Source organism: Balaenoptera physalus, assembly GCF_965194825.1.
Source record: "Balaenoptera physalus genome assembly, chromosome: 9".
Taxonomy (NCBI): domain Eukaryota; kingdom Metazoa; phylum Chordata; class Mammalia; order Artiodactyla; family Balaenopteridae; genus Balaenoptera; species Balaenoptera physalus.
Genome location: NC_138888.1, coordinates 44,080,525 through 44,099,643, shown reverse-complemented (window position 1 = coordinate 44,099,643; position 19,119 = coordinate 44,080,525). Strand labels below are relative to the sequence as shown.

At 34.6% G+C, this 19,119-nt stretch overlaps 1 protein-coding gene across 1 annotated transcript in view; it reads left to right on the top strand.

Annotated features, from left to right (window-relative positions):
- RFX6 (regulatory factor X6) overlaps window positions 1–19,119 on the top strand; it is a gene marked incomplete at its 5' end in the record, with an annotated part of 56,058 nt that overhangs the window by 13,120 nt on the left and 23,819 nt on the right. The window contains 2 exons of the mRNA XM_082475496.1: window positions 4,224–4,301; window positions 5,415–5,442. Coding sequence (XP_082331622.1) covers window positions 4,224–4,301; window positions 5,415–5,442 — 106 coding nt within the window. The remainder of the gene's footprint in view (window positions 1–4,223; window positions 4,302–5,414; window positions 5,443–19,119) is intronic.

Sequence of the window (19,119 nt, the reverse complement as noted above, 5' to 3'; positions counted from 1 at the left end):
AAATAAAACTGAGATACAAAATTATATATACATACATATTTTGCATCTTGAGTATAGTCTATTGAAACAAAGAGTGCTCTGTGGAGCTTTGGGTTTGAATTTTGTCTTCAAACCCATAACTTTTCACATGTTTTTTCCAAACAAATCACATAAACTTTTTTGAACTTTGCTTTGAAATGGAGATATTACTTCACTTGCAGGCTGCTGTGGAAATTTGAGATGAAGTATACATAAAGTTCTTTACATGTAATAGTTGATCAATAAATGGTAACTATTTATATTAGTACCTACTATCACCTGCTTCAATTTTAGCACATATTAATTTTGTATTGCAGTTCTTTCTTTGCATGCTTTTTTCCCCCGCAAAACTATCAACTCCTCCAGGGCAGAAACCCTCATCTGTCTCTTTTTGAATCCTCAGCACGTAGCACACAATAAGCATTAAATACATGTTTGAAGGAAAGAGTTCACTTTTTCACTCGTTCCCTGTGGGCCAGCATAATTATAAGATTGTATTGATATAACATGCTCAGCTAAATCAACATGTCTAAATTATGAGGCATTGCTAATGAGAAAAGGACATGCTGCTTCTCATTTGTAGAGTGGAATGTAGCTGACCAAGTTACCTTCCTTGGGTGTCAATGTGTGTCTGATTGATGGTGTCATTTACATTTGACCTACGAATAAAATACATTACTTAAAAGATTTTTTTTTTAGATGTAAAATCTTGACTCTAAATGTAACTGGAGGTATTAAGTACTTCTATTTTTAAAGATATTCTGACCTAATGATTAGAAAGGAGGAAGCAAAATAATACAGTTGTTTTATAAAAATAAGGAACAAATGAATTGTGTAATAAAAATATCCTTTCCTTAAAAATCCTAAGTAAGAAAAGAATTACAAATCCATGTTACTCAGCATTTATTGGGTCCTAAAGGATGTTGCCATTTTTACAAAAAGTGTTCATCAAGTGATTTTTTTTAAATAGAAGTAAAATTTGCCTCAGGGCTGCTCAATGCGGTCACTGTTCTGTGACTGGCAGGCGGTCTGGCTCAGGAAACCATGGACTCTAGGGTGGAATTCAGAAGCATATATGTTCCTGACTCAGTTATCCATGTCGGTTTTTAATCATTGTATTGACAGCTCTCACAGTGGTCAGGATTAGTGTGTCATCTAATATTTGTTGAACTCATGGTTATCCCTTTGATTTGTCTTGTGATTTTTGTCTACCACCCGTGAAGGCAATGTAGTTTCTTCTCAATCTGCATGGCAAACCACTTTACCATGGTGTAATATTATTTACACGTTGAGACAAGGATTATAGATGAGAAACAAGAAGATCAAAGTTATAGTAAAAGAAGATTTATCAACTTTTAAAGCAATGCTTAACATGTATTGCTTTAGCAAGTGGCTAGAATGAAGTTATTTAAACTGTAGCATCTATAGAACAAACAGCAAGCTTTGCAAAAGACCATGAAATTGCAATATATTTCCATTGTAATAGATTCTCTTGTTCTCAAGCATCTCTTGCTTTATTTCTTCTAATACAAAGACATTTTCTTTGGTATCTTAGTTCCAAAATCTAATAAAGAAAAATAGTTATACTTATTTCAGACTCATGTTCACTCACTAATCCTAATATGCTTGGCTGAATATCATCTAAATCTGTTCATTTGTTATGGTTTTAGGTATTTACCTTATCAATTTCTATTACTATAGCTGCTTTTTGTAATGTCCTTTGCTTAAGTTTCATATTTCCTTCATTTCTCCCTTTCTTCCAATATACTGTAGAGGTTCTTTTCCCTTAGCTACCGGAGGAGTATTTTCTTACTGTAAAAATGGAGTTTCTTCTGTTCAGGTTAACAGACTGCTATTGTCCTTCTACCAAAACTGAGGATTTGAAAACTTGTTCCCAGTCTGCCACACTCATCAAATACCTTCACTACCGTGATCACCCTCCATTACTGTTTCTCAAACATAGCAGCCCTTTCTGAAACATTTCTTATTGTAATATATGTAATTTTCTCATATTTAAAAACTCTTTCTTCTCCATCTCAAATGGCCCAGGGTCATTAGAAGCAACTTCTCTGCCCTTAGAACCTAACGGGAGAGAAGCCATCTCTGGGACTCATGCTTATAGAGGGTCTGTTCCTCTCCTCCTCCAGCTGATCTCCTTCCCAGGAGACCAGGAGTCCACAGCCTGAGTGATTGTGTCCCCCGAGACTGCATCCCCCTTCAAGCTCACATTTCAGGTCCGTGGGGCCCAAGAATTCCAAACAGTCTCAGGCCTGCCTCCTGGGCCTGAGTGGGCCTCTTCCCTCATCCATCCTCAGGAGACATAGAGCAGATGGGTGCCTCCCCCAGCGGGCAGCTGTCTGGGGTGTGTGTGAGAGTGCGTCTTGGACATGGGGGCTGGAGTGTTCTCAAGAGGCTCCTCACAGTGAACAAAGGAGCAGAGGCTGGGCAGATAAGGGAGCTGGGGTGGCTCTTCTCCCACCACCATGTTTCCTCATGGAACTCCAGGAGTCTAGGCATTCTAAGCTCAGAATTACCTACTAGATCATTATGGAGGTACATTGTCAAGATAGGAGGACAGGGACATTTTATTTCACAATGTGCTCGCTTGATTTATATATTTTAAGTAATTAGGCGTAAGGTATGTGGGCCTCCATTTGTACTCTCGTCCTGAGCCTTGAAAACGTTTAGGGGTAGAGTTGCTCTGACAAGTCCCTCCTTTATTACTGAGGTCAGCAGAGGGGCCTTGAAGTGTAGATCCTTCATTGTCCTGTTCACTTTAAACTCAGATGGTGATGCTAAGAAATGAAGTTTTAAATATGGTTACACTGAAGTCTACTGGAAACCCCCTTATTCTTTTATTTCATTCCTTCCCTGATCTTAGATGAACGCAGATTGAAATGGTAAATAACCAAATAGGTAATGGTGCTGCGTGGTGGGCAGAGAGGGGAAAGAAGAGTAAAGGCAGAAATTAGCAGGCTTTGGTCACCCTCACTAAATACCCAGTCTTTGACTAGCGGTTGTGTCACATGTGTAGCATTTGTACTTGGGCGTGGAGTAAGTCTGGGGAGTGCAGTTTAGGAGAATGAGGTACAACGTGAGAGATGCTACATTTGCCTGTGGCTCAGGATCCATAGATACATTTATTTATTTATTTATTTATTTTTTTAAAGAGTTGTTTTTAGAAGTAAAGTTGTTTTTTGTTTTTTTCTTAAATTATTTATTTATTTATTTATTTGACTGTGTTGGGTTTTCGTTTCTGTGAGAGGGCTTTCTCTAGTTGCAGCAAGCGGGGGCCACTCTTCATCGCGGTGCGCGGGCCTCTCACTATCGTGGCCTCTCTTGTTGCAGAGCACAGGCTCCAGAAGCGCAGGCTCAGTAGTTGTGGCTCACGGGCCCAGTTGCTCCACGGCATGTGGGATCTTCCCAGACCAGGGCTCGAACCCGCGTCCCCTGCACTGGCAGGCAGACTCTCAACCACTGCACCACCAGGGAAGCCCCATAGATACATTTATAACAAATTATTCATGACACTGTTGCAGTCCATGTTTCATATTTCCATTGATTCATCACAGAGATGTTTTTTTCCCCATTGTTGCACAGAAGTTTGAAGTGAAAATGACAGTGACTTGGGCTTCTCATTCCTCATGAGGAAAATAACTTTCAAAGGGTCAGATGCTTCGTACATATTCCTATGCATGACATCAACGTCTTTCCCACACATAATGTCATACTCTTTTCTCCATTCAATAGATGTACTACAAAGAAAACCCACCATTTCCTTCTTCAGTTGACCACATTCAAATTGAACCAAGCAGTCTGCAGATAGATACGCTTGATATACTTAGAGCCAATGTCTACATTTACAAATTTAAGTGCCTGCAGTTAAATGCCTGCAATTATAATTTTTTTTTGGTTTTGGTTTTTGAAACCTAATTTTTTAGAGGTTTGAGGGGGATTAGCAGTAGGCAATTCTCCTGTCTTTTTCAAGCTTAGAGCCAGAAATATGACCATAAGTAGAATTAGTTACCATTAAAGAAGGATTAAACACATTAAGATGTTACTTAATCAGGAAAAAATCAGGAAAGGAAGATGCAGACCAAGAGGTTGCAGTTCTTACTTGCGGTTTACTTCAATTCTACTTTAGTCTCTTTTTTCCCCTTCAAAAAACTACATTAATGCAGAGCTGGTTCCTGTTCTTGCTCTAGGTATCATTATTATGGGATTGGCATAAAAGAGAGCAGTGCATATTACCACTCCGTTTATTCTGGAAAAGGCCTGACAAGGTAGAGTTCCACTATCTTCAAGATAAGTTCTGTATGTCTTTAAATATGTATAATATTTATTGAATAAAATGACTTACTAATTTTGCTTATTGAGATGTTTTCCTTTAAGCATCATACCTTAATTTTAACTTTGTATGGACATTTACAGTGACTGGGCAATTAATATACTTTGCAATCATTAATAAGAAATTAATGGTGAACCAGGGATCCCAGAGAGATGTAAAAGAGAAATCAGGGAAGCAGAATTGCTTTTAAATTAGTATTTACTTATAAGGCTGAGTCTGTTTTCAAGGTAGATTCAACAAAATAAAGGCAGAAAATGTAATTTTTTTTCCTAAGAGATAACCTGTTTTAAGGATCTCTGTGCTTGGCCAGTATCTTATAAAGATGAAAAGTTTATTATAATCATCTCGAATCACATATACTTTGATATACCAGCTTACCTTAGTAAGATAAAGCTACTGACCTAAGCTACTGAGTCTCTGTGAAAGAAAAAACGCATATGAATATAAAGAACATATTGCTCTAATCTGTCATCAACTATCAGGAGGAGGTTATTGACAAGTAAGGTGACATCTAATGAAACCAGTGATAATATGCAATTATTATTTTTTAAAATACTGGAGCTCCAAATGATTAAATCTGCATCTGAGATTGCTTTATTGCACGATTTCCCAAGAACTGCTCTCAAAAGAATGAATTAACTTTAAAAGTAAGGTATCTTGTGGAAAAAAAAAATTTTAGTCACCCGAGTCATACTAAGATGAACTCAGATATTACAAAGAACATAACGGCAGCTTACTAACCACTACTCACTGTGAAGTGAAAATACAGGCCAGAACACACAAATATTTAATATCAAGTGTGCTTTGATTGCCTCAGATCTTACCTGACTTCTCTAAATATCCTTTATTTAACTTTCCCGTAATAGACTTATTTTGTTAGTAAGTTGAGAAAGATGCTTGGGTCCCTTTGAAAATCAAACAGATTTCTCCAGATTTATTTCACTGATTGTGATATAAAGTTACAACTTTTGTAGGTCCTCTGCATTTCCTTGATAGATATAACTGTATATGTATTTTTTACCTAATGAAAAATGTTCTGATTTTTAAGGTTTTCTGGAAGCAAGCTGAAGAATGAGGTAAGAATTAGTTTCATTTCTATTTTACATCTGTTATGTATTACAAGTTTAACAATAGGAGTTATTCATCCTTATTGGCAAATATAGAAATAAATATTATTTATTGAGTCCCTTGAATGGCTGAGGACTTTAGACAGAGCTAAGTTAGATTTGGGGCAACTAATGATTCTTTACATGGACCTACTGAACCACCTGCAATTAACCTAGGAGGGGTAATTTTTCAATTACCCTTACCTAATATCAGATACTGAAAAGATTATAAAAAAAAAAAAACCACTATTGATCCAAGAAATTTTTAAATATAAACAAAAAGCCTACAGCTGAGGATATGGAAAGAATTAGTATTTGGAATATACCTATCTAGACAAAACGTTTGATAGTTATCAAGAAACCCAAATGTTATGCTTGATTGTTTCACTGTGTGTGTGTGTGTGTGTGTGTGTGTGTGTGTGTGTGTATTAGTCAGTTTGCTGATCTCTTCTGCACTGGGGGTGGGGATAGGGGTGGCAGAGGTGGGAGCTAAGGAGAAAGGGTCCACCACATGCACAGCACACACTTTCTCCCTAGACTCCCCTCCTCCTTCCCACTCCCAACCAAAGAACAGATCAGCAAACTGACTTTATCTAAATGAGTTAAACTACCATTAGGGACTGCATGGCTAATTAGGCACATGATAAGGCCTTCATTATCCTCAAGTTAACTAATCATTAAAGGAGGTGCCACAGAGCTGAGGGCACATGACAATGTGTTGTGTGGTAAATTTGGACCTGAGGTAAATTGTAACTCCATTAGTTTGGTGAAATGATGCAGGCATATGAAGAAATAATATAAAGCCCCCAACCCTCTGAAATGACCAGTTTCTTTCCACCAGTGCTTTTAATACAGTTAATGGCTAATTACATAATAAAATCCTCCAGATTGCTCTTTTTATCAATGAAATAATAGCTCTTTATTAGATAAACAGTTGTGAAAGTGCAAAAATATTGACTTAGAAATACACTTCAGTTGACTGAAGTTTATGTCAATAGGGAATTTAAGTCATTTTCTCTCAGGTGTTCTTTCTACCACTTTGAAGAGGCTGGTGGTACCAGCGGTCCATTAGCTGGTACAGCATGCAGATGGCAAGCCTCACTTTATCGGATAAAAGAAAAATCTCCCGCAAGTCTACTGCTTCCTCCTTAGAAGAGCGCAATCAAAACTCAGGTGTAGGTTTTGTTAATCAAGTAAAACTAAAATATTTTGGTTAGGCTATACAACCTATTTTTCTAAAGCTACCGGAAGCAATAATAGAGTATCATTCTTGTGATGATTATATAAATGAGCACAGTTAAGGGCTTTCTAAAGGCTCAAAAATACTTTAAATACTTTTTTTAAATTATGATAAAATATTTGTTTAACAAAGTTGAAATTTTAAAAAACTATTTTGTACCTAGAGTGACCAGCCATCACAGTTTGCTCAGGGTGTGAGACTTTCAGTGCAAACCTTCATATACTTCAGGTCATTTGAACATGAAGAACGGAGAGGTAGGGAAAATAGGTGATAATATTGCCAATTTACAGCTAGGGAAACTGAGGCTGAGATGTATTTGTTTTCTTAAAAATTCACAATAAAGTTCTATTTTTTTAACCCATGGTTGAAATGTTAATCAGTAGATATGTGATGATACAGGTATGAGGGGGCAAAATAGTGAATGGATAGATTTGATCCTTTACAGTGTAGCAGAAAAACCTATCTTGAGCACGTAATCATAACTAATTATAAAGGGTGTCTTGAGAGTTAACCTGGTTTAAGTGGTTAAGGACATTTCCTACAGGAAGTGACATTTAAAGAAAGAACTGAGAATAAGAAGGAGTTTAGAGGAGGAGTAGGGGCAGAGGGAAGAAGAGTGGTCCAGACAGATGGAACAACATAGATTAGGGTTTCTTAGCCTTGGTACCACTGACATTTTAGGCCAGATAATTCTGTGTAGTGGGAGATGTGCTGTGCATTGTAGGATATTCAGCAACATCACACTGTCTCTGGTTTCTATCCACTAGAATCCAATAGCCTTCCCTCCCCCTCGTTGTGAAAACCAAAAGTGTCTTTGACATTGCCAAATATCAAACACTGGCATACGGGAAGGCAAACAAGAGGAGCATCATGTTATAGATGTATGGCTAGTCTGGATAAGAAAATATCTGAATGAGGATAATAGCCCTAGGGATGGAGAGAAGTGACTGATTTTAGCTAGGAAACACTGGAAGAGAAGCAGATAGAAAGAACAGAAAGATAAGGGGTTCAATTTGGAACTTGTCATATTTGATGTGCTTGTAAAACATCCAGTGTAGACTTGAAGTGAGCAGTTGGATATATGTGGCTGGACAAGAGGGTTTAGGTATTTAGCTTGATGGTGATTGAAGTCAGGGTAATGAATAAAAATGTCTAGGAAAAAATAAATAAATAAGAAGAGAAGACATTACGAGAAAAGAGTTGTGAAAAGTGGGAAAGAAAAATAGGGTCAGCAAGATAACTGAAGAGAATCCAGAGAGGTAAGAGGAAGGAGAACACAGTGGCACAGAAGCCAAGAGAAAAGAGTGCTTCCAACAGGAGGGAATGGTGGCTACTATCAAATGGTGCTAAAAGGTCATCAAGATAAGAACTGGAAAAGATCTATTAAATTAGTTAAGTGGAGATAATTAATGACTGCAGCAAGAGCATTTTCAGGGGAGAGCCGGGGTTTGGTTTGTGAAACGAATGGGCAGTGGTATTGAATATAGAAAATTTAGTCAAGTCAAGGGTGATAGTTGGAGGAGGGCTTGACGTTTAGTTTTTTAGTGTTTGTTTTTATAAGTTTATTTATTTTTGGCTGCATTGGGTCTTTGTTGCTGTGCGCGGGCTGTCTCTAATTGCGGCGAGCAGGGGCTACTCTTCGTTGCGGTGCGTGGGCTTCTCATTGCGGTGGCTTCTCTTCGTTGCGGTGCGTGGGCTTCTCATTGCGGTGGCTTCTCTTGTTGCGGAGCACGGGCTCTAGACGCGCAGGCTTCAGTAGTTGCAGCATGCAGGCTCAGTAGTTGTGGCTCGTGGGCTCTAGAGCGCAGGCTCAGTAGTTGTGGCGCACGGGCTTAGTTGCCCCACGGCATGTGGGATCTTCCCCTACCTGGGCTCGAACCTGTGTCCCCTGCATTGGCAGGCGGATTCTTAACCATTGCGCCACCAGGGAAGCCTGACATTTAGTTTTGAAGGAAGATTAGACTATGGTTCTAATGTTGGTAAAACAGATTCAGTAAAGAGTAGAGACCAAAGATATGAAAGAGAGGGGAAAGTTGAGAGTATAGGGTCACTGAAGGCGTGGGCAGGGAAGAGCTTCCGAGTGGAGAATGTGGCCCTGGAGAGAAGGAACACTTACTTCATTAAAACTGGAAAAAGAAATGGGTTAGTTCGGATGCAAGTGGATTTGTGGAATTTGTGGCAGGAAATTGAGATAGTTTGGTGGTTTGGGATTTCTCTCTGAGGTATCAGCAGTCAGTTAGGTCATTTTCTGTGAGTGAAATCTTGGTAGGGAGTAGTAGGAGTTTGAAGAACTTAAAAAAAGTCCCAGCTCTTCTCAGTCAGGATTCCCAGAAAGTATGTAGCCCTAATGCCCCAAGGCATCCGTTGTATGTAGGGAATGGGCTCTTTTGTGCATCTGGAATGATACTAGCTAAGTGCCATCCTTGGAAGAACTGAGAAAATGGTCACTCAAATCTTTTCCTACAGGACTTACTTTTCTCACAGATTCCCTATTGAGAGAGGTGGGAAGAGTCTCTGTGGAAGACAAGAAAGGTAGAACATTATAAAATGTAAATTGCAGGAACCAGCAGAAATGCAAAATATTTGGGAGTAATCATAATAAGAGAAGCATACTACCTATTTGAAAAAAAATACAGGTATAAAAGAAAATTTTAAATGAAAGGACATACCACATGTCTGGATAGGAATGCTAGATACTATAAATATGTCAATTCTTCCTTAAATTGATTTAGACATTTAATACTCTCTTAAAATTTTGAGTGGGAAGTTTTTTTTGGAAATGATTAACTTGATCTAGAAGGATATATAGGAAGTAATAGTTGAGAGAAGTATAAACAAGAATAGTCAAAAGAGACTTGTCTGGCAGATATCAAAATATTATGACACTGATACTGACTCAAATGTAGGTAGAGCAAATCTACAGCAGAAATTAGTTACCTGAAAAAAGGCCATAGTGTGTGTAATAATTTAGTGTGTGATCAAGGAGACATTACAACCAATGAAGGAAGAAATATCTTTCAGTGAATTGTCATAAGTCCTTTATGAAGGAATATAGAGTACCAAATAAATAAATAAATAAAATTCTTCGGGCATAATGTTAGAAAAAAAATTTTTTGGAAAAAAATTTCTATACCTCATACCTTTATCAAGTTCATATAAATTATTAAATACAAAAATAATAATTAGAAGGAAACATGTTATCTACCTCATTTCTGGGCGGGGGGGCACAGGGAATGACTTTCTACCATGAAAACAATTTAAGAAATTTCAAAGGAAAAAAATCAAAACGGAAATGGAAAACTCCTTTAAATCAAAGCATCATATACAAAATCTAAAGTCAGAAGAAAGACAGTAGCAAGATATTATTCCATTGTCACATGCAAATATGACAATGGGATAATATCTTTACTATATGAAGAAATCCTATCAATTTAAAAAAATATGAAGACCTCAATAAATAGTAAAAAAAAAAAAGATATGAATAGACAATATGCATAAGGAAGAAAAGACCAATAAATGCATGAAAAATGAACTACCAAATAAATTAAAATTAACATTTTAAATAATAAAATTATCAAATATTAAGAAATTACTATGAAGCTGGTGAAAGTATGGTGAGATAAGTTCTTTCATACCCTGATGGTGAAGACAGAACAAACTTTCTGGAAAATAATTGCAAGATCTTTGTTCAAGTCTTTAAAGTGTTCATCCTCTTTCTCCCACTAATTTCACTTTTGTATGAGTCTCACATAAAGAAATAATAGAAAATGCAGACAAAATATTATGGACAAAATTGTTATTGACTACAGTGAAAAACTGTATTCAATCTAAATGACTAATAATAAAAATGATTACATAAAAACTGATAGCTAGGGGGAAGCAGCCGCATAGCACAGGGAGATCAGCTCAGTGCTTTGTGACCACCTAGGGGGGTGGGATAGGGAGGGTGGGAGGGAGGGAGACGCAAGAGGGAAGACATATCAGGATATATGTATATGTATAGCTGATTCACTTTGTTATAAAGCAGAAACTAACACACCATTGTAAAGCAATTATACTCCAATAAAGATGTTAAAAAACAAACAAACAAAAAAAAACACCAAAAGCTGGTATATCCATACAATGAAATATTATTCAGCAATAAAAATAAAGTCTTTTTACAAAAAAAAAAGATTACATAATTTATAAGACTTTTATGGGACTGAATATTATATCATTTATTAAAGGGCTCTTTTAATGACATGGAGAAATGTTAATTAGGAAGAAAAACAGGATGCAAAAACAAATATATGTTTATATGGCTTCAAATGTGTAAATGTGTAAAATAAAATTGGATATATATATACCATATATAAATGATAGAGGATTAATATGTATAAATACTATGCTATGCATGCTATGCAGTATGGTAGCCACTAGCCACACTTGGCTGCTAATTACGTAAAATAAAATATTCAGTTTCTCTGCACATTATTTACATTTCAAGTGCTGGCTAGTGAATACTGTATTTGAACAGTGCAGGTAATAGAACATTTTTAAAAAAATAGAACATTTTCATCATTACAGAAATTTCTATCAGATGGCACCGTTTTAGAATATGTGTTCAATTTAGTAATAAAAAGATAACTCAATAGAAATGTAGCAAAGTATATGAACAGGCAATTCACACAAGATGAAAAAGAATGATTGATAAATAGTGTTGGTGCTCGTGGTGTCCATTCTGATTGACCAGGTTCTATAACATATATTCAATAAATATTTTGAATACTATCCCTGCCAATAAACATATCTAATTTTTAATCAGGGAAATGCAAATTAGAACCTAAAAGTAATTATTTTACCATTATTGGAATAACAGCAATTAAAAAGTATCAAAATATGTGTTTTGAATATTGTTAAGAATGTGGAGCAGAGGGACTCTCATAAATGGTAGGAGGGGCAATATCTCGGAAAGTTGAAAGTTCACGCACGTTATGACTGCATTCCTAGAGAAAACTTTACACCGTGCACAAGGAGGCATGTATGAGGATGTTCATTGCAGTACTGTTTATAATTTCAGAATACCAAAAAATGAAAGTCTCTTATGATATAGTGGGAAAATAAATTTTTATATATTTAATACAGGAAAATACTATACTGCTTTGGAAATGAGTGAACTGTAGCTATAAGAATCAAATTAGGTTCATCTCAAATACCTAAAGTTGTATGAAAAAAGCTCATTGAATGTAGAAAGATACCTACTGCGTGGTACCAGTTTTAAAGCAATAGTATATGTTATTTAAGAATATTTACATATGAGGTAAATTTTTAAAGGTTTGAATAATAATGATATAAACCAAATTATGAACATTAATTATTCCTTATGGGGAGGGAAGGAAATGAGATTAGGGAGGGCTACAGAGGCTGCTTTAATATTTCAAATGTCTAATATATTAATTGGGATGGTAAGTACATGAGTATTTATTACTTTTTACCTATACCTTTTTATAAGTTTTAAATAGTTCATAATATAAAAGCAAACAAAATCAACAGCAACGAAAGCAAAACAAAACATGTAGAGGAAATTAAGAGTAATTATCAGTCAGTGGTATGAATTTTGATTGTTTTAAATTTTTTATTCATAAATATAGTGGTTCAGATTTCAAAAATGTCTTAGAGAAAGTCTCAGAATACTTTAATTCCCAGGAATAAAAAAAAACAAAACAAATGAAACCTAGTTTTAATACTTTGTCCTGGTCAAAGGAAGCCTTTCTTTTCCTGTGAATCTTTTAGTGTGGGTCAATTTTGTTTTAAGTAGCTCTAGTAATGAAGTTGCCATTATTTCCTAGGGAATAAGTCCCTTGATTTCATACATTTCAATCAGGAAGTTTCCCTGATAGCTTGAGTTTCCTTCTCCTTAACATCAACCATTCATGGCCAGTTTAACAACTTTGTACCAAGATAAACAGCAAATCCTCCCTCCTTGGTATATGCTTTTCAAATATTTGTAGACTGTTATCATGCTCTCTTTTAGTCATCACTTAGCCAAACTGTGCAGCTTAAATCCTTTAATCTTTCCTCATAAATCAGACCCTCTTGTCTTCTAATCATATTGTTTCTTTTCTGTAGGTTCCTTCTTGTTTTCTTTTGGAAATAAGATTCTTAATAGTTCAACCAAGAGTAGTGAAGTCATCAGTTGAGAGAGAAAAAAAAAAAAAAAACCCAGACCTCCATAGCTGGTCTAAGATCTGGCACCTCGTTTAGTGTAATTAAAATAGAAAATCTACTAGTGGAATTAAAATGATCATATTCTAATTTTCCCCAGCTTATCAATCTCTCCTTTCTTTTTGTGTTACATGTTCTAGACAGAATATTATTATTTGATTTATACCATGTACACATTTGTTAACATATCCAAACAAATTTAATTTTTGAATTTTTTCTTTAGGTACTCTTGCCCCCTGTTGATGTTCCACACGTGTTGCTAGCTTCTATTACACAAAACTATAATTTATCAACATGAGAGTTTTAAATAAGAATTAAAGACATATACTCTGTTCCTTAAGTGTGTTTCCATAGCACTCTAACATTTTTATTTGGTAATGCATTATTTGTAACACATGCATACACACACACACACACACACACACACACACAGAGTTTTAAAAATAAGCGTAAGATGGAAACTCACGACCTACCTCATAGCTGAAAAGAGATAAGTCCTCTGTGTGCCCTCACCCCATCACTTCCCCCTCCCTACCAGAAATTACTGCGCTCCAGAATTTGGTGTTAATTACTCCTTTGTCTTTCCTTAAAGTTTATCACTTTTGAATGTATACCATGAATATTAAACACTGTCGTGATGATTACACAACAATATGAATGTACTTAGTACCACTGAACTATATATTTAAAAATGATTAAAATAGTAAATATTATGTATCATTTATTATTGCCCAGTTTGTTATCACCAATATATTATTTATTATTTTCCCTACATAAAAATGGATTCATTTTTCCCTATGACTTTCTGGTTTCGTTCAACATTAGGTTTTGTAATTCATCAATGTTAATATATGTAGTTCTAGTACCTTTTTTGTACTGCTAATATTCCATAGTATGAAAATATCACAGCACATTTATTCATTCCAGTTTGGGAGAATTTTTTCCTTTTTGCCTGAAAAACATTATTACTCTGAATGTTGTCCAGGTGCACATGTGCAGGAGTGGAATTTCGGGTCTTAGGATATACGTACTCATGTTTAACTTTACTAGTTAAGATCAAGGTGTTTTCCAAAATGGTTGTATCAGTTTATGTTGCTCCAGCTATGTGTGAGCATTCCTTTTGCTCCGCATTCTCAGGAACACTTGGCATTGAATGACATTTGAGTTTTTGCCAGTCCAATAGGTGTAAAATGGTATCTGTGGTTTTCACTTGAAAATTGTTTTTGATAACTACATCAAAATTATGAGCTTGAATATCTTTTGGGATTTTTATCGGTCAATTCTATTCTATGAAACGTTTGTTCAGATCATATACTTTTTCTATTTAAAACTTTGGTTCAAAGACTTTATGTATTCTGGATACTAACATCCTGTAAGTTATGTGCTGTAAATTACTTCTCTCTGCTAGTGGCATGGCTCAACATTCTATAGTATCTTTTGATGAAGATCATTTTAAACTTTATAATTAGCATTTTTGTATCTTTTAAAAAAATTTGTGTATAATCTAGATCATAAAAATATTTTTCTATTTATTCTTCTAACACTTAAGTCTTTATTTCACCTGTAATTAATTTTTTGATTATTTTTATTGTGGCAAAATATAATTAACATAAAATTTACTGTCTTAATCATTTTAAGTACACATATAGTTCAGTGGTATTAAGTACATTCATATTGTTGGGCAACCATCACCACCACCTATCTCCAGAACTTTTACTCTTGCAAAACTGAAATGCTATACATATTAAAAAATAACTCCCCATCTCCCCTTCCCCCTGGCCCTTGGAAACTAACATTCTATTTTTTGTCTCTATGATTATGACTACTCTAGGTACATCATATATGTGTAATCATACAGTATTTGTATTTCACTTAGCATAATGTCCTCAAGGTTCATCCATGTTGTAGCATATTTCAGAATTTCCTTCTTTTTTAAGGCTGAATGATATTCCATTGTATGTATATACAACATTTTGATTATCCATTCATCTCTTAGTGGATATTTGGATTGCTTCCATGGTTTAGCTGTTGTGAATAATGCTGCTATGAACATGGGTGTACAAATATTTCTTTGAGACCCTGCTTTCAATTCTTTGGGAGATACACCCAGAAGAGGAATTACTGCTCATATAATAATTATATTTTTTATTTTTTGAGGAACCATCATACTGTTTTACACAGCAGTATACCATTTTACATTCCCACCAACAGTGTACAAGGGTTCCAGTTTCTCTACCTACTGGCTAATACTTGTTATGTTCTGGTTTTTGGTTGTTTTTTGTTCTTTTTTTAAATACTAGTCATCCTAATGGGGATGAAGTGGTATCTCATTTTGATTTTGATTTGATTTTCCCTAATGATTGGTAGTGTTGAATATCTTTCATGTGCTTATTGACTATTGGTATATCTTCTTTGGACAAATGTCTATTCAAGTCCTTTGTTCATTTTTGAATCAGGTTGGTTGGTTTTTTGTTAAGTTTTACAAGTTCTCTATATATTCTGAATATTAATCCCTTCTGAGATATGCAATTTGTGAATATTTTTTCTCATTTCATAAATTGCCTTTTTACTCTGTTGATAGTGTCCTTTGATGCACAAACATTTGTAATTTTTATGAAGTCCAATTTGTCTAATTTTGTTTTTGTTGCCTGTGCCTTTGGTATCATATCCAAGAAATCTTTGCCAAGTCCATATATCTATTTTGAGTTAATTTTGTATGTGGTATTAGGTAAAGGTCTGTCTTTATTCTTTTATACATGGATGTCAAGTTTTACCATCACCATTTGTTGAAAAGACTGCGCTGTCCCCATTGAATATTCTTGGCGTCCTTGTCAAAATCTTTTGAGCATTTTTTGCAAGGGTTTATTTCTGAGCTCTCTATCCTAGTCCATTGATCTACATGCCTGTCTTTGTGTCAACACCACAGTTTTGATTGCTGTAGCTTTGTATCAATAGTAAGTTTTGAAATCAGGAAGTGTGAATCCTCCAACTTTGTCCTTTTTCAAGATTGTTTTTACTCCTTGGTGTATCTTGAGGTTCCATATGAATTTTAGGATGGATTTTTCTATTTGTGCGAAAAACATCATTGGGATTTTGCATTGAATCTATAGATTGCTTTGGGTAGTATTGGCATCTTAACAATAAGTTTTTCAATTTGTGAACACAGGATGTCTTTTATTTATGTTTTCTTTAATTTCTTTGAGCAATGTTTTGAAGTTTTCATTGTACAAGTCTTTCACCTCCTTGGTTAAGTTAATTTTTATCTATTTTTGATGCTATTGTAAATGGAATTGTTTTCTTAATTTCTTTTTAAGATTGTTCATTATTATATTATAGAAATGCAACTGATTTTTGTGTGTTGACTTTGTATCCTGCTACTTTGCTGAATTCATTTATCAGTTCTCACAGTTTTTTGTTTTTTTTTTGTGGAATCTTTAAAGTTTCCTACATATAAGATCATATCATCTACAAACAGAGATCATTTTACTTCTTCCTTTCCAATTGGATGGTTTTTTTTCTTACCTAATTTTTCTGGCTAGAACTTCTAGTTGAATAGAATTGGTGAAAATGAGCAGCTGTGCCTTATCCTTGTCTTAAAGGAAATGCTTTCAAGCTTTCACCATTGAGTAAGATGTTTGCTGTGGGCTTATGACTTTTAATATGTTGAGGTAGTTTCCTTCTATTCTTAGTTTGTTGAGTGTTTTTATTATGAAAGGGTGTCAAACTTTGTCAAATGCATCAAATGAGATAATCATGTGTTTAGTTTTTCTTCATTCTGTTGATGTAGTGTATTACATTGATTGATTTTTGTGTTCCGAACCATCCCTACATTACAGGAGTAAATCTCACTTGGTCATATTGTATAATCCTTTTAATATCTTGCTGAATTCAGTTTGCTAGTATTTTGCTGAGGATTTTTGTGTCAATGTTCATAAGATATTTTGGTCTGTAGTTTCCTTTTCTTGAAGTGTCTTTGTCTGACTTTGGTATCACGGTAATGCTGCCCTCATAGAATGAATTAAGAAGTGTTTCTTCCTCTTCAATTTTTTTGAAAACTGTAAGAAATATTGGTGTTATTTCTTCTTTATATGTTTGGTACAATTCACCAGTGAGGCCATCAGGTCCAGATCCATTCTTTTTTCAGGAGATTTTTGATTACTGATTCAGTTTCCTTACTAGTTGTAGACTGATTCAGATATTCTGTTTCTTTGTGATTCAGTCTTGGTAGGATTTGTGTATCTGTGAATTTATCCACTTCATCTAAGTTATCCAATTTGTTGATGTACAATTCTTCATAGTACTCTTTTAAAATCCTTTTATTTTAGTAGACTCGGTTATCTTTTATTTTTTGTCTTAGTCATTTGAGTCTTCTCTCTTCTTTTTTAAAGTCAGTCTGCCTATGGGTTTGTCAATTTCAATCTTTTTGAAGAACAAACTTTTGGTTTCATTGATTTTCTTTATTGTTTTTCTATTCTCTATTTCATCTATCTCTGCTCAAATTTTATTATTTCCTTCTCTCTACCCATTTGGGTTTACTGTGTTCTTTTTCTAATTACTTAAGTTGTAAATGTAGGTTGTTGATTTGACATCTTTCTTATTTTTTCCCTTAGTACTACTTTTGCTGCATCCTGTAAGTTTTCTTGTGTCATGTTTCCATTTTCATTCATCTCTAAATATTTTTTAATTGCCTTTATGATTTTTCCTTTGATCTATTGGTTGCTTAAGAGTATGTTTAATTTTGTCAAATTTGTTAATTTTTCCAGTTTTCCTTCTGTCATCCCACTGTGATCAGAGAAGATAATTTGTATGATCTCTATCTTTTAAAATTTATTGAAATTTAATTTATGGCCAATATACATGGTCTCTCCTGGAAGATGTTATATGTTCACTTGTGAAAAATGTGTATTCTGTTGTTCAGTAGAGTGTTCTGCTTATGTCTGTAGATCTAGTTGGTTTATTGTGCTGCTCAAGTCCTCTATTTCCTTACTTATCTTCAGTCTTGTTGTTCTGTGCATAACTGAGGGTGGGGTATCAACATCTCCAACTGTTATTGTAGAACTATTTCTCCCTTTAATACTGTCATTTTTTTCCTTCATATATTTTGATGGTCTGTTATAGGTGTGTAAATATTTATAATTATTATATCTTCTTGATTTATTGAACCTTTTGTTAGTATATAATGTCCTTCTTTATCTTCTATAATATTTTGTGACTTAAAGTCTATTTTATATGATATTAGAGTAGCCCCCCACCACCCCATTTTCTTTTGGTTGGTTTCATTTGCATGGAAATGTCTCTCTTTCAGTTATTGATATCACAAAATTAGATTTTTATAAATTGTGTCCAAAAATATACAATAATAGTTTTTTAAAATAATGCATTAGTCTTTAAATTTTGTAGAAAACAAAATGTGGAGTTACAAACCAAAGTTACAATAATATTAGCTTTTATACTAATAATTGTTTTAAAAAAATGTCTCTTAAATTATGTAGAAAACAGAAAGTAGACTTACAACTGTTGTTACAATAATACTAGCTTTTATAATTGCCCATGTATTTTCCTTTACTGAGATCTTTAATTTTTTGTATGACTTCAAGCTACTGTCTAGTGTCCTTTCATTTTAACCCATAGGACTCCCTTCAGCATTTCCTGTAGAACAAGTCTAGTAGTAACAAACTCACTCAGCTTTTGTTTATCTGCAAATGTCTTAATTCCTACTTCACTTCTGAAAAACAGTTATGTCAAGTATAGGAATTTTGGTTGACAATTTATTTCTCGTAGCAGTTGGAATATGTCATTCTGGAATTCAAAGTTTCTGCTGAGAAATCTGCTGATAATCTTATTGAGTATTCCTTGTAGGTGATGAGTTACTTCTCTTTTGCTTCTTTCAAGATTCTCTCTTTGTCTTTGTCTTCTGAAAATTTGATTATAATGTGTCTTGCTGTACATCTTTTTGAGTTCATCCTATCTGGACCTTGTTAAGATTCTTGGATGTTTATATTCATGTTTTTCATCAAACTTGGGATGTTTAGAGCCATTATTTTTTCAAATAATCTCTCTGCTGCCCCTCCTTTTCCTCTGGGATTCCCACAATGTGTATGTTGGTCTGCTTGATAATCTCCCATGGGTCCCTTAGATTCGGTTTACTTTTCTTACATTTTTTCTTTCTGTTTCTCAGATTCAATAATTTCCATTATCCTTTT